Source organism: Cydia strobilella, chromosome Z, assembly GCF_947568885.1.
Source record: "Cydia strobilella chromosome Z, ilCydStro3.1, whole genome shotgun sequence".
Taxonomy (NCBI): domain Eukaryota; kingdom Metazoa; phylum Arthropoda; class Insecta; order Lepidoptera; family Tortricidae; genus Cydia; species Cydia strobilella.
In genome coordinates, this window is record NC_086068.1 from 48,023,919 (window position 1) to 48,039,719 (window position 15,801).

Genomic DNA, 15,801 nt, shown 5'->3' on the forward strand with positions numbered 1-15,801 from the left:
TGAAAAAAAAAAACTTTCATTGAAGTGGGTTCAATAATAATAACAAAATCCATTCTAGTCGAATAAAAGCAAAAAAACACCTCTTCATAATGTCAATGTCAATGATTTCACAGAATTAATAATATATAAAAACTTTTATAAAAAAAAGATAAACCGACTTCAAAACGGATGAAATAAAATATTATCCTTTTTAGGGTTCCGTGTTTAAGTATATGCGTTACCAACTGATATGTTTGAAGTCGGTGCCAAGCCAAATTTTATACCATATATTCATAGTGATTTTGGTGCAATTCGATAAAGATGCGGCTATATAAGTATGTACGTTGGATTACCTAACGCAGCGTACTACGTAGGCGAACAACACGCGAATGCAAAGCGGCGCGGCACGGTGCCTTAATTAATCCTTTGATACCTATATGTAAGACGCAGCGTTACACGACGACAATAAACGAACTTTCTGTACACCTCAGAACAGAACACACGGTTGAACCTTCTTGGTGCAGTTCGTACCATGCTTGTCGGCACGTTAGTGTAAATCTAATACTTTTTGTCGTCGTATTTTTTTAAAAAGCATTTCTTACTAATTCTTGAACAGTCATAGCACGCAAGTGTGGGATTGGGACTGAGTTATTTTCTGTCGCTTATCCAGAGGACTACATTTCAAAATATAAAACAATTCAAGGAACCTTCATGCAAAATTTCAGCTAAAGCGGTTCAGTTGTTTAGCCATGAAAAGGTAACAAAGAGGCAGACATAATTGCTTTCACGTTTATAATATTTGTACAGTTGTAATGGGATTTATAGACATAAAGCTGATTATTTTTGACTGGTATTGTTACTACTTGGAGTACTTGGCTTGGCACCGACTTCAAACATATCAGTTGGTAACGCATATACTTAAACACGGAACCCTAAAAAGGATAATATTTTATTTCATCCTTTTTGAAGTCGGTTTATCTTTTTTTTATAAAAGTTTTTATTTTTCCATTTTTAGTTTTTTAAGAAATTGTTAAGAGCGTGACGCATGAATGAAAAACATAATCATGTTTAACTGTAAATTCGCAAACTTTATTAAATAATCAGAGTTTTCCTCGAGTCCGTCTGGGAAATCATTCCTGTCACTAAATCCATTCTCCGCCCCGCCACTGACCCAATCCCTCAAACCCCCCGATCACTCAACCTCACAGCACATCAACCCCTGATCACTGAACCCCTCGACCCTAAACCACCAACCCTTCAACCGCCATTCCCCGACCCCTAACCCCAGACCCCTTAACTCCTAACCCTAACCCCCAATCCCTTAACTCCCAACCCCTCAGTCCCCGACCCATCAACTCACCTCCCCTCAACCCCCAACCTCAAACCCCCCAAACACTAATACCCTCTACCTTCACCTCTCAGTCTCTTTGGTTGTTTCCAACACATCAAAAATCATAATACACATACGAGGGAAGTTATCAGTAGCCTTACCACGAGTTTGACATTGATATATTCGCTATCGTGTGCGTAACTTACTGTTTATGCATCTCGCTCGTACTGGCATATTAGTGTACAAAGTAAGTTACGAAGAATATTTAGTGTCAAACTCGTGGTTAGGCTACAGTTGCACTACATCAAATTGGTGGTTTTGGGGAGGAAATGCTTGAGTTACTTTAGAAAACACCGAAATTACCATACACGTGCCTTTAAAAATTGAGGAGTTCCCTCAATTCCTCACGGATTCCATCATCAGATCAAAACCAAAAATATTACGAAAACACCTTGGAGAGGTAACTTCTTTCCAACAGAAAAAGAATAACTCAAATCGGATCATGGGTTGGGAGTAATCGCTGAAATCATTATCATCAAAACAATCATCATCATCAGCTCCACTTCATCAAATTGTTGGTTTTCGAGAAAAAATGCTCAAATTGCTTAAGAAAACGACCAAATCACCATACATGTGCCTTTAAAAATTGAGGAGTTCCCTCAATTCCTCATGGATCCCATCATCAGAACAGCACCAGATTAATGTGGGACCACCTTGGAGGTAGTTCCTTTCAAACAAAAAAAGAATTGTTCAAGTCCGACCACGGGTCTCGGAGTAATCGCTGAACATCCTACATTAAAAAAATTATCATCACTATCTTCAAAACAATCATCATCATCAGGTCCACTTCATCAAATTGGTCGTTTTCGAGAGAAAATGCTCAAGTTGCTTATGAAAACACCCAAATCACCATACATGTGCCTTTAAAAATTGAGGAGTTCCCTCAATTCCTCAGGGATCCCATCATCAGATCAGAACCAGATTAATATGGGACCAACTTGGAAGTAGCTCCTTTCGAACAAAAAAAGAATTACTCAAATCGGACCACGGGTCTCAGAATAATCGGTGAACATACATAAAAAAAAAACAAAAAAAAAATAGCCACAACCGAATACAGAACCTCCTCCTTCTATGAAATTGAAGTCGGTTAAAAAGTATCGAATTCCTTACTTGTTGGTGTTCTTACTTTTTCGCAACTGTATTAAAAAACGTCGTTCGATACACCTGCGGAAATGTCATTCTTCACTCGTCCCGAGTCTTGCCACTCGCCTACGGCTCGTGCCAAGATATCTCTGTGCTCGTGAAGTAATGACATACTTTCCGCACTAGCATCGAAATGTACTATTACAGTACATAAATATGGTGCTACTTTACCGCACTAGTGCGATAATTAGCACATTTCGTAACTATTTCAAAAATTTAAATTGCCATATGTACCTACTGTAAAACATTGTACGATACATGTGCGATTTTCCTATTTTTCGCACTTGTATCGTAATGTACATATGGTGCTACTTTTCCGCACTAGTGCAGTAAATAGCACTACGTGCCTATGTCGAAAATTTAGAGGGCCACATGTACTGTAAAATGTAGGTATATACTAACACGAATAGGTAATTAGTAACTCGTGTCGATTTGGCATCTATCGCCACTCGTTGCGAATTTCCTACTTTTAGCACTTGTATCGTAATGTCCTATTACTATATTTGCATCTTAACTGTGAATTAACGTTAGCTACTATTGGTAAAATATACTAGATAAACTTCTTAATGGCCGTGTTTGATAATGATTCTGTTGAAAACTCACTGAAGGGTTTAAGGGTTGAACTCTGAGGGTTGAGGGTATGTAACTCTTGTTATGAATAAAGAAACTGAACTGAACTGAACTGAACGCCTCGGCAGTACCATAAAGAAGGCCCCCACCTTCTCGCAAAGGGCATTAGACCAGAATTGTAGGTAAAGGTAACCACCAGAAACATGTTCATGTAAACTGTTGCCAAGACGATACAAATCTCATAACTCATATAGAGCCCAAGCTTCTAACTCCACAAGCCCTAACTTCACAAATTCTACACCTTAGTCAAAATATGTGGCTTGGCCGTTTCGTTACTACAAGAATATTGTATAACAGAAAAGTAATGATCAGTAATAGTAGATTGTGTCACAAGGGAGCAAAATGACATATTTACGGCGAGGGCGTACAATTGAATCCTAAACGAAGCGAAGGATTCTATAATAGAATCCTGAGCGTAGCGAGGGATTCTAACATAGAATCCTGAGCGTAGTGAGGGATTCAAGTGTTAACGCCCAAGGTGAAAATAATTTTGCTACCATGTGACACATACTGCTTTTCACATCACCTATGAGGAAATTACATACATATATTAGGTTTTAAAACATTATTATTTTAAGCAAAGATCGATACGGACAAAGTGCCAAAAATATGTATACACGACCTTAGTATAGGTACATACTTCTGGCACTTTGTCCGTATCGATATTTTCAGACGTGACTGTACCAGGCGCGGATACAGGGGGGGGGCACTAGGGGCAATTGCCCCCCCCTGAACCCCTGACACAAGACTCGGTGCAATTTTTCAACAATTGACTAAAGTATAACGAAACTGGGTCCTGTAATACAGGGTTTCCTAGCTCAGGACACAGGGTCGTGATTTACTGTATGTTAAAATTTACTTTTTTATTTTTTTCATTTTCAATTGGAAAAAAATGCCCACCCTACGTACTTAAATATGAGTACAACAAATAGTTTCCATGATCCCGCGGCTCCGCTCGGATTTTGACAAAACAGTGCCCGAAAGCCGCGCGAAGAGAAATTACGTAAACGTTTCGACGGATATACGAGTATGAGTATACATATACAATAACACAACGCTTTTGATTTTATACACTCATAAGAATCGTCTCGTCTTGATAAATTAACTTTTATTTTGTTGTTAGTTTTTTTTTTTACAAACCCCAATCCTTATACCTACGATTTATTTCTACCATTTTTGTAATTTGGCAAGAAGTTACCCCCCCCCCCTGCATGAAATCCTGGATCCGCGCCTAGACTGTACTGACATATTAAAAGTACCTACAGCTCATAATTATATACCTTATATCTTTTCAAAGACAGCAGCAAACACCTAAAATTATACAATGAAAATCAAGTACATTATTTTTGTAGATTTTTCTGGTAACAAATTAGCTCTTACCCCTTTGAACCAAATCTTCGGAAGAACACTATGAAGACTGATATCACTTATATTTATTATTATAAAGTTATTGATTTAAACTAAGTATTTACAAATTTATACACAATACAGAACCACATAATTATGCTTTGTGAAATATTTGTACAAAACTTTTTAAATATAAACTTTTTAAATTGCATAGACAAGTATGGCTGCGTTTAAGGAGACCTAAAATGTCAAAATAAAAATTAAATTATTAAACGAATGTTTTTTACGTTTCTTTGTAAATATTACGCTAATTAATTAATTTACTTAATTTAAATATGTTATTAATTAATTTAACATATGCTAATTACATTTATTGTTTACAATTATAACAAAATATTATTTAAGTTAGAAAATTGTATGCACGTAATCGATTATAAAGAAATTGTAATCGATTATATGCATACTAATTTCATATGTCTTTGTGTCAATATTTCATACTGGCAACAAAATGTCCTTGAACAGAAAAGTGCCACTTTGATCCCTCCTAGCAGGGAAGAAAAGTTCCCTTTTTGAATAGGTGATGTGAAAATACATTTTTCACCCTGGCTCCCGTGTGACGTAGCGAAACGGCCAAGCCACATATTTTGACTAAGGTGTACCTAGTCGGCTCATAAGTTCTGTCACTGGCCTTTAAAATTTAAATTTGGAACTCCTAAAACAAAAACCGTTCTGCATTTGAATTTCGAATCTTTATTAAATATTTGAGTAGTATAATTTTGCAATTTTCTGTTTTCTTTAACATGGAGTGGACGCTTAAAGATAGCCGTACCGCAATAATTGCACTATATCGTTGTGGTCACTCGCCGACTAAAATTTTTAAGCTACTTGAAAATTTAAAATTCTCTCTAAGATTTGTGTATCGTACCATAGAAAGATACAGTGAGGTCTCTAGTTTAAATGACAAGAAAAGAAGCGGTCGTCCGCGTACAGCTAGGACTCCAGCGGTTGTACAAGCAATTAGGGCACGCATTGCCAGAAATCCCGCTAGGAAACAAAAAGTTATGGCCCTCCAGATGGGTTTGAGCAAAAACACGGTGAAAAGAGTGCTTAATCAAGACCTGAGACTTCGTGCTTATAAACGAAAAACTGGCCATCTTCTCAATGGTCGGCTTAAAGCTTTAAGGCTTAAAAGATCTAAAGCTTTATTGAAGAAGTACGCTAAAAATAAGCACCGTTGTATACTGTTTTCGGACGAGAAAATTTTTGACATAGAAGAAAACTGTAATAAACAAAATGATAGAGTGTACGCTCGCAATAGTAAAGAAGCGTCTAATAGCATTCCCCGTATTCAAAGAGGTCATCACCCTTCATCTGTGATGGTTTGGCTGGGAGTTTCTTATGCGGGCGTCACTAGTATGCATTTTTGTGAGAAAGGAGTAAAAACTAGTGCCAAAGTGTACCAAGACACGATGTTGACTAATATTGTGAAACCACTATCCCATACGATGTTTCTAAACCAGCATTGGGTTTTCCAGCAGGACTCTGCTCCAGCCCATAAGGCAAAGTCTACACAAGCCTGGCTCGCCTCCAATAAAATCGACTTTATACGGCATGAAGATTGGCCCTCCTCTAGCCCAGATCTTAATCCTTTAGACTATAAAATATGGCAGTATTTAGAGGAAAAGGTGTGCTCAAAACCTCATGCAAATCTAGACTCGCTGAAAAAATCTCTTGCTACGGCAGTGGCCAATATCGACATGAAAGTGGTGCGTGAATCCATTGACGACTGGCCACGAAGACTTCAAGCCTGTGTAGATAATTATGGCGGTCATTTTGAATAAATGTTATACATTTAGATTCTCTAGTTTATAAGCTTTCAAACGCTGTACAAATTATACGGAATAAACTTAAACTTTTGATTTTATTTGATACTATGTATATGACAGAACTTATGAGCCGACTAGGTAGAGTTTGTGAAGTTAGGGCTTGTAGAGTTAGAAGCTTGGTTCTACATGAGATCTGATTACTTTTTGACAGTGCGAGATATATGGTCGTCTTGGCAACATTTTACATGAAAATGTTTTTGGTGGGATTTCACTAATTTCATTGTCATAAGTTATGACAATTTTCCATCCCCTAATTTAAAGGAAAATCCTGAAATACGTATTTTATTATTTATAAAAATTATCAATATTCCAGCCTATATCAATTTTCAGACCTCTAGCATCAAAATTTGCGGAAGTCTCATACAAACTTCCATCCCCTAGTTTAAGGGGTTGGGGGTAAGTTCCATGTTTTAGGATTTTGTTGTTGTTTGTTCCAAATTACAGCTTTCTAGAACTTCATGAATCATCAGTGAGTGAGTGACGAAATCGGAGTTTTTTAGATATCAATAAAATCTAAAGTATAAGAGCTATGCAATTGTAACTTTTATGTAGTCCACTATTCACATCATATCCTGAAAATTTGTTTATTTGGTATAATCCAAACCCAAGATGAGGGTTCAAAAAAAGGACGAAGCGCTTCGTGAAAAGACAGGTAGTGGCCTTGCGCTTAGACTAGTTATGTGAGCTGACCGTCTAACGAACCTTTTAATAAATTGTAAGAGTAAGAACCTATCTAGTAGCGAGTATTGCGTTATCTTCTTGTTTTTTTAGTAACTATGTCTTTTTCAGATTTGGATGTTTATCAACAAGGCTATTTTATTACCAACTGACAGAATTATATAAAAGAATCAAACAAGTGCGGCCGCCATTGTCCCTTCACGGGCAGATTCTGTGGAGAGAATTCTTTTATTGTGCAGCGACTCGAAACCCTAATTTTGACCGAATGGAAGGAAACCCTATATGTGTACAAATACCCTGGGAGAAAAACCAAGATGCCCTAGCGAAGTGGGCAAATGTAAATACATTTTATACCGACATTTTTTATATTACCGTTTTCTTTTGTGGACTGTTCTAAAGATCTGCTATTGTTCGAATTGTTTGTTGGCTACTTTAGAAAAACTGCCAGATATTATTGCAGTTTGGACATATTTGTAATAATATATATGTCGTAGTTAATATTCGACATTCTTTTTATTTGACAATAACTTGTACTTTTACATTTATTACTCATCATGACATAATGTTGCTTATGAGCAATAAACGCGGTGCATGTTGCCTTATGATACATAAATTCATAATGAAAGAAAAATTATATCGAATTAAGATATGCATCAAGCAACCTCCTAGACTAGGAAATAAATAAATAGTAAGGGATGTAGCCAAGACGAGATGACAATGTTTTCTCGACAAACGTCAATCGAATAGTAAATAGGGAACGGGAACACATTACAGATGTATTGACTGAAACAGACACGTTCGTACGTTTCCGTGAAAATACGAAGGAAAATAATTATGCACTACATCTGTACTTAACTTTCAATAATTGGCGTTTTCGTTGGCGTAAACGATTGTCACTTGGTTAATTAGCCTTTCTGAACTGCATGGAACTGCTTACCATCAGACGGGCCGTATGCTGCCGTAAGAAAAAACCCATGATATATTGCAGGGACAAACTGGATACCCTTGGATCGACGCGATCATGATACAGTTGCGCGACGAGGGCTGGATACACCACCTGGCGCGGCACGCCGTCGCCTGCTTCCTCACGAGGGGGGATCTCTGGATCTCATGGGAGGAGGGCATGAAGGCAAGACTATCCTATACATCAGTGTTTTCAATCTCTAGCATTTCATGCCACTTGCTATGAAAAAAATTTGCCACCTCCCCTGCTTCTTGTAATGCACCGACAAGTCAAATTTTTATAACATAGTATTATATATTATGATGATTTGTGTCTCTTATAATGAGACATTCTAATTTAAAAAGCTATGATTTTTCTGTCCTATTGGGATTCAACTAATTTTTGTTAAAAAAAGGATTGGTCTGAAATTTCAATGGCCTGGAATAAAAAAAAAACAATTATCACCGTACCCTTCGTGTTTAAAAAAGACTATAAAGACCGTGTTATGGCACTAGGTCCTGTTCATTTGCCTCGGTAATGGCTGGTGTGGGGATTGTGTGTTGTCGGCGGCGGTGCGGTGTTATGGCTCCTCTACACCATCGCCGACAGGCGATGATAGACAATGACTGGCGTGCACGATAGTGTAGAGGGCATACTCGGCAGTCCCCGCCAATCATCGTCTATCATCGCCTGCGACCCGTGAGTTGTCGGTTTTTGGGCACACATCAAATGCGCGGATGCTTGAACGATGAAGAGGAGGCATTACCTATAGAGCCATAGACATGACATAGTATATACAAGTAGTTACAGACCCGCCACCGAGCGGGGTTAGAGAAAGAATATCTCTATCAAAGAGAGTCAGGCCCTTGTAAAGAGCAGTGTTGCGCTTGCTTGCAGGTGTTCGACGAGCTGCTGCTGGACGCGGACTGGTCGGTGAACGCCGGCATGTGGATGTGGCTCTCGTGCTCCTCCTTCTTCCAGCAGTTCTTTCACTGTTACTGCCCAGTGCGCTTCGGCCGCAAGTCCGACCCCAACGGAGACTTTATCAGGTAACGGGCCCACTGTCTCCAAAACTGAGAAATCAGTCTGTATCATTCTTTGGGATGAAAATTCTAATAAAAATGAACAGTGGAATGACAAATCTTTTTCTCTTATTTGGGTTCCGTTCCGTATTCAAGTAGGAACTAGGACGCAGCGTGAATTAGACAAATGTGAACGCAACCATATTATGTAAATGTATGAAACCGATATGCGTCACGACACAACACAACACAAATGTGAGCCGGGCTTTATAGTTTCGCCAGTTCCGTCTGTACGTCCGCGTCCGCGGCTTTGCTAGATGCGGTCTTTAGAGCTAAGAAAGGTGCAATTTGGCATGGATATATAAAAATCAATCACGCCGACAAAGTGGTATAAAAACTAGAAAAATATTATTTTTAGGGTACCCCCCCTACACGTAAAGTGGGGGGAAATTTTAAAGCTATTTGACTTTTAATGAAAATTATAATGCAGACGCTTTTGAGAAAGATTGTCATACATTGACCCGCCTGTTGCTATCTCTATTGCACGCGCACATAATTATATTGCTGTCAAACTCACACAGTGAAATTTGAATATAATTAAGCCTTTTACTATGCTTTTATTTCCAATAGATTCTATCATAATAAGATTACATTCAAGCATAAATATATTAATTACATTAACTTAACACATCATTAACTATTAACGTATGAATAATTAAGTTTAGTATTAGTACAGCGTTAATTCGTAGCATTTATTAGGTATTTCTATTTAATAGTATTAGAAGTTCATTTACATATAGGATGTGATAATTTTAACTAAGTATTTATATATTATAATTATTTTCTTATTTCTATTGGACTGTCCATTTTTGACATTTGAATATACGAGAATCTATCTGAAGCGTCTTTTCTTCAGCAACCATGATCGGTTAAGAGTCCCCGAAAAGCTCGGTTCTTCATACAAACGTAGTTACGCTCTCATTTTAAAACGACTTGCTAAATTGCTCTGAGACTGTACTTACAATAGGATAAGTATATCTATGTCTGTAATTAGTTTATGAAAGTTCATATACAATAATTAAAAAAATACAGCGTATTTAAGTTTTTCATACAAAACTTGTTTTTGCTCTATTTCCTTTGTTTTATATACTATACTTATATAAACTACTTACAGATCTAGATATACCTCATGTCATTGTGTACAAAGTTTCATTGCAATCCACCACGTAGTTTTAAAATGAGAACGAAAGTCCGTTTGTATGGGAAGGTGAAATTTGTCTTCCCTTCTTAGTACAATAAGTAACGTACAACGCGCCGCGAAGGTGCTCCCTTTTGCTGACTGTACATTATGATTAGATGATTACTAATTAGCCCCCGTGCACCGTGCAAGGCAGTCTGTTGTGTGGTACGGGTAACTACGGAACCCTACACTACGATACGAGTATGTAGTGAAAGCAATATGATAAAAAGATTTTGACACTGTGTTTAGGAATACACACTATTACGTACTTGCTATAACTATAGTTCGTTTTTTTAGCATTAGAAAGAAGGTAAGCGATCTTGACGTGTAATCACTTTTGAAAAATAATTCAAGCAAAATGTTACAATTATAAATCATATACGATCTTTTACATTGTTTTGCTTTCATAAGTAATATAAACAATATTTTTAAAGCGTTTTTCAATATTTTTTAATAAAAAGACACGTCAAGATTGTTTACCTTTTCTCTAATGCTAAGAAAACGTACTATAAATGAAATTCTGTAAATTCCTGAAAATTTGTATGAAGCGTGCAAACGTTATTAGATAATTCTGACGCATATTAACAAGCATGCCCAATAAACGCAGACCTAATCCAATTTGTCCTTCCTTAAGAATAATTTAACCGGTTAAGGGATTGCCTTTAGCAGATACTACATATTAATATAAAAACAACGGGGTGCACTCCGGGAGTGCCAGCAGAAGTGAAAACTTGAATATTAACGTTGTGCATTTTTGATATTTTGGAATTGTTATGGAATAATTTTGCACGAATTGCTTTAATTATCAGTATAAAAGTACTATCATTTATGTGGTAAAATACAATATTAATTTATTGCGCTATCGTACACAAACATAACAATTTATATTACATTAAAAATTTAACAATTCAGAACTATTACAATTATTTAACATTAAAAAGTTTTTAATACATTTGCTCAAAAAGTGCTACTTTACGTAGCTGTTTAGCGTGCGGAAAGTTGGTTTTCGCGAATTAGTGCTTTTTAATTTTCTATTTTTTTTTAATTTATACTTGTTCCAATTCATGACTACTTATTGATGAGTGTTAATATTAGTTTCCTTTAAACATCATAATCAACATAAAAACCTACTGTTAATGTAAGAATACGAGAAATATACATATTTCATACTTTATTACTTACCTCTTCATCATTATAACACGTTTATTTTTTAATATAGAATATTGAAAAACCGTTCTTAATAAGTTGTCTGAATGGAACGGAATAGCTATGGAAGGTAGAGGTAGGAATAGCTGCCGAAACGCCTGTCAAAGAAGAGGCGTTTTTTCTTACTGCAAGTATGTTTTAAGTTTCCAAAGACAACATTCGATATTGTTTTTATTCCTTAATTGTGTTTCTTATTTTTTTCGTAACTGTATTAATAAATGTCGTTTGATACTTTCCGCACTAGCATCGAAATGTACTATTATCTCTCAGAAAAATCAACTTCCATCCATAGTTTCGATCGGGTCACGTGTCCATCTTACGAATTTTCAATCTGTCGGTCACGTGACCTGTCGCGAGTTTAACATTTTTCCCCATCACACAAAGTGCACAGCGCCGCTAAAAAAGTTTTCACTTCAATAACAATACAACAAACCACTATGTTGAGGATGAATTGAAGTTATTTATGTTTTTATACAAGCTGTACGAGTATAAGCGGTTACCGTAGTCTATGAACGCGTGCGATTCCGCTAACACCCGACCAAATGTAGACGAAGAGAAACGATCAGTGAAGCCACAGTATACTTAATATGTTTACATTAATTACATTGTTTAGTTTTGGTCATAAGTAAATAAATCTTAATGGGGTTGGCAACTGTCAAAGGTTTGCACAGATGGCGCCATCATAGCTTGCCCCTTTTTCTACGAGATTTGGCTTAAAGAGCTGGCATCCAGGGCATTAAAAAAACAAAAATTCGACACAATTTTAGGGATTGACAGGGCAAGCTATGCTGGCGCCATCTGCTAATTATTTCGACCGACCAACCCCATTATCAGTATAAAGTATAAGTATTGTTAGATATCTATCTCAAACCGTGAATACATGCACAGTACACAGTATTATACCTACTAACATATGTCTGGTATTGAACCACTCCGATGATCTCGACACATAGCTACTTTATATGTTTATTTAGGGTTCCGTACCCAAAGGGTAAAAACGGGCCCCTTTTACCATAGAGTAACTTATACTAGAGCGGTACTGTCATAGTAAATTTTGTAACCCCAGTAAATTCACTGCCATCTGTCGACACACTTTAAAACTAAAAATAAATATTTATAAAAATACGATAAAATGTATTTAAATATGGATAAATGATTTTTTTATTTGCATTAATTATTTTTATATGATTTTGACCCATATTCTTTCACTGGTATGCGTTAAAATTATAAATAACAAACGAAACAGTCAACGCCCTCTATACGAGTGTAGGCCAAAACTAGTTGCGCCATCTGATCGAAAATCAAATTTTCGTGATTTTCGAGGCACGTTTTTTCCTTAGACTGTATCCATCTATTACGGAGTTATATCTATCTTTGCTATTACTAAGACTCCGCTGTCCGTCTGTCACCAGGCTGTATCCCATGAACCGTGATAGCTAGACAATTGAAATTTTCACAGATGATGTATTTCTGTTGCCGCTATAATAACAAATACTAAAAACAGAATAATATAAATATTTAAATGGGGCTCCCATACAACAAACGTGATTTTTTTGCTGTTTTTTTCCGTAATGGTACGGAACCCTTCATGCGCGAGTCCGACTCGCACTTGGCCGGTTTTTCTTTTGTATTTCATGTATGATTTTGTGGTGTATTAGTTTTATGTTAAGTGATGGAATTCAGTGTAGTAGTTTTTAAGGTATTTAATTATTTTTGGACATGTTTAAATTATGGATTTATTTATTTACAGAAAATACATTCCAGTATTAAAGAAGATCCCGACGCAGTACATCCACGAGCCGTGGCTGGCGCCCGAGGCCGTGCAGGTCGCCGCGAGCTGCGTCGTAGGCCGCGACTACCCGCTGCCCATGGTTGACCACAGTAAAGCCTCCAAGATTAATATCGAGCGCATTAAGCAGGTCTACGCCCAGCTTGCCAAATACTCACCACATGGTAAGGGAGTTGTAATATGGATTATTAAAACTGTTTGTAATGTAAACGTGATGAAACCACGAGCCCGTATGGACGCGACCCTCGGTCATGAGGAAACGAGGAAGAAGTATAAAGATAAGCGAGCTTCGTGCTGATGGCTCACAATACTACTTCTTGTAGGGTATTTAAAAATTTCGAAGGATGTCATTAGCAGATAACCCTCCTGGGGCTCTAATGACTTATGAATAATTTTGTTTTGATTGTATAATCCAAACGAATCATCAAATGCTTTCTAAACGACTTCCGGTGTCACCGGCTTTCGACACAAGCGGCGCGCATCACACTCTCAATCCGCTCGCAAAGGGCGGAGCGGGCCGGGGTTTAAAAGCCCCGACTGACAGGGCTTTTTTAAACTTTTAATTTGACGTGTAATTTGCGAATAACTATGGTGTTTCTTTTCCACATAGGTAATGTACTGAATCCAAACAGTGTCCAGAGACCTAACGCGGTACTGTCGTCGCCAAGCCCTTCTTCTATAATCGCAAGCATCAACCAGTCGAACTACCTGTGCAGCAAGTCTCCTGACCCGTCGCAAAACTCGCAAACTCAACAAGAAAAAACGTACAAGGAAATTTCGAACTATAATGACACGAATAGGGCTCTGCGGCCCCATAAGGTTGACTCGCCTAAGCCGCCACCCTTTAAAGAAATCGTAATTGTGCCTATAGTACAAAACACTAATGTGAACCACGAGAATGTAGCAGACGGCAGAACTCAATGAGGAGTCACAGCGCCAACGTGCGATGTTGCCCGGTTCGCCTTCAAAAATGTTACGTGCCGAATACAAATTAAAATGCCGACAGATTCGGGTATATACATACTCGACAGAAGAGAAAATATCGTTGCAGTTGCTGTAATCGGCAATTTGTAACATGACATGAGTCTGAATTTTGATTTTGTCAGTCACACAGATGTGTATAGTGAATTTCTAAACATGAATTTGTTTTATATCCGCTGGATTAATGGAATTACGTAGGTGCGCAACGGCTTAGCCACGATCTTGACGAAGCGCAGTATAGCGTGTGCGCAGTACAAGTTGGGTTCTCGGCAATTTAACCTTTTCGACGCCGTGTCAAACACAAAAGCTGTCATCCAGACGACACGTCACCGAAGTGTCAAAACTGAAATTGAGAACTTTATGCAAATGCATGTAGGTCTACGTTGCTCTGTGGTCTATGACCGATTAATCGGTCTTTGGCGTTGAACCTACGGTGCGTATATATCGGTCATTGGCGTCCAAAAGGTTAAGGCAGTGCTCGCTGCTCGCGGCTCAATTTCTATACAACATATTTGCAGTTTCTTAACCTATTCGCAAAATATTGACAATATTAAACATTAAATAATAGGGTTAAATAGTTCTGTAAATATGTCAGCAAACTGCAAAAACTGTTGCTTTATACGTACTCGTAAATTGACCCGCGAATTTATTTTAAGAGTAGGTAGAGTTAGACCAAGAAAAGTCTGCAACGATTTTGATAGCATACACATAGTACAGCGGCCAGATGGCCTAAAACACCATTCGATGTGACTGTACAGTATACTACCGACAAGTGGTATCGTTGTGTTCGGTAGACTCTACTGAGTACGAAATAACATCTTGTCACTTTCTAAGAGTGTGGGGGGGGGGGGTAACTGTGACGTCACAAAATCGGCAGTACAAAGTTTTTAACTTTTTTATTTTAAACATACCATGTGGGGTACCAAATGAAAGGGCGTTGTGAGTAGATTACAAATATATAACATAGTCTAACATTTTCACTAGTTGGTCTAACAAATTATTAGAAAATGATCAAAAGTTTCACAATTCAGAGTTGACTTTGAACTGCTCTAAATTGAATATGGCTGAATGGATTAGTCCAAATATTATACAATATGACTGTGAATATCTTTTATATCATGTCTAAAAATAATTAACCAGATATATCCAAAAATAAAAAAAGTACATCAAGTTGAATAACACTATAATTTTCTATTATACTATACCAAAATAAATACATACATTAGACCAGAAAATTATAGATATCCAACTTTATGTACTTTTCATATTTTTGCATATATCTGTTTAATTAGATATAATATAGAGGATATTCCTAGTCGTTGTATATAAATTTTGGACTAATCCATTCAGCCATTTTAGATAAAAGATAAAGATAGATAAAGATAAAAGACATTTATTCGTGACGATCACAACACAAGTACGAACATGTACAGACAACAACAGCAAGAAAAGAAGAGATCATCAAGTGTGCATCACGAAATGGACCCAACTCAGCATAATGCTAGCTATAAAGCCAGCGCTGGTCTTCCGTAGGGCCCATTCGGTGATGCCACGACAGATAACACAC

General features: G+C 37.2%; 2 protein-coding genes across 2 annotated transcripts in view; one reads left to right on the top strand and one right to left on the bottom strand.

Moving 5' to 3' along the window:
• LOC134754919 (large ribosomal subunit protein uL2) overlaps window positions 1-15,801 on the bottom strand; it is a 134,728-nt gene that overhangs the window by 50,418 nt on the left and 68,509 nt on the right. The window lies entirely within an intron of this gene.
• LOC134754846 (cryptochrome-1-like) overlaps window positions 1-15,801 on the top strand; it is a 49,254-nt gene that overhangs the window by 21,395 nt on the left and 12,058 nt on the right. The window contains exons 6-10 of the mRNA XM_063691288.1: window positions 7,165-7,390; window positions 8,042-8,182; window positions 8,894-9,045; window positions 13,215-13,417; window positions 13,864-13,978. Coding sequence (XP_063547358.1) covers window positions 7,165-7,390; window positions 8,042-8,182; window positions 8,894-9,045; window positions 13,215-13,417; window positions 13,864-13,978 — 837 coding nt within the window. The remainder of the gene's footprint in view (window positions 1-7,164; window positions 7,391-8,041; window positions 8,183-8,893; window positions 9,046-13,214; window positions 13,418-13,863; window positions 13,979-15,801) is intronic.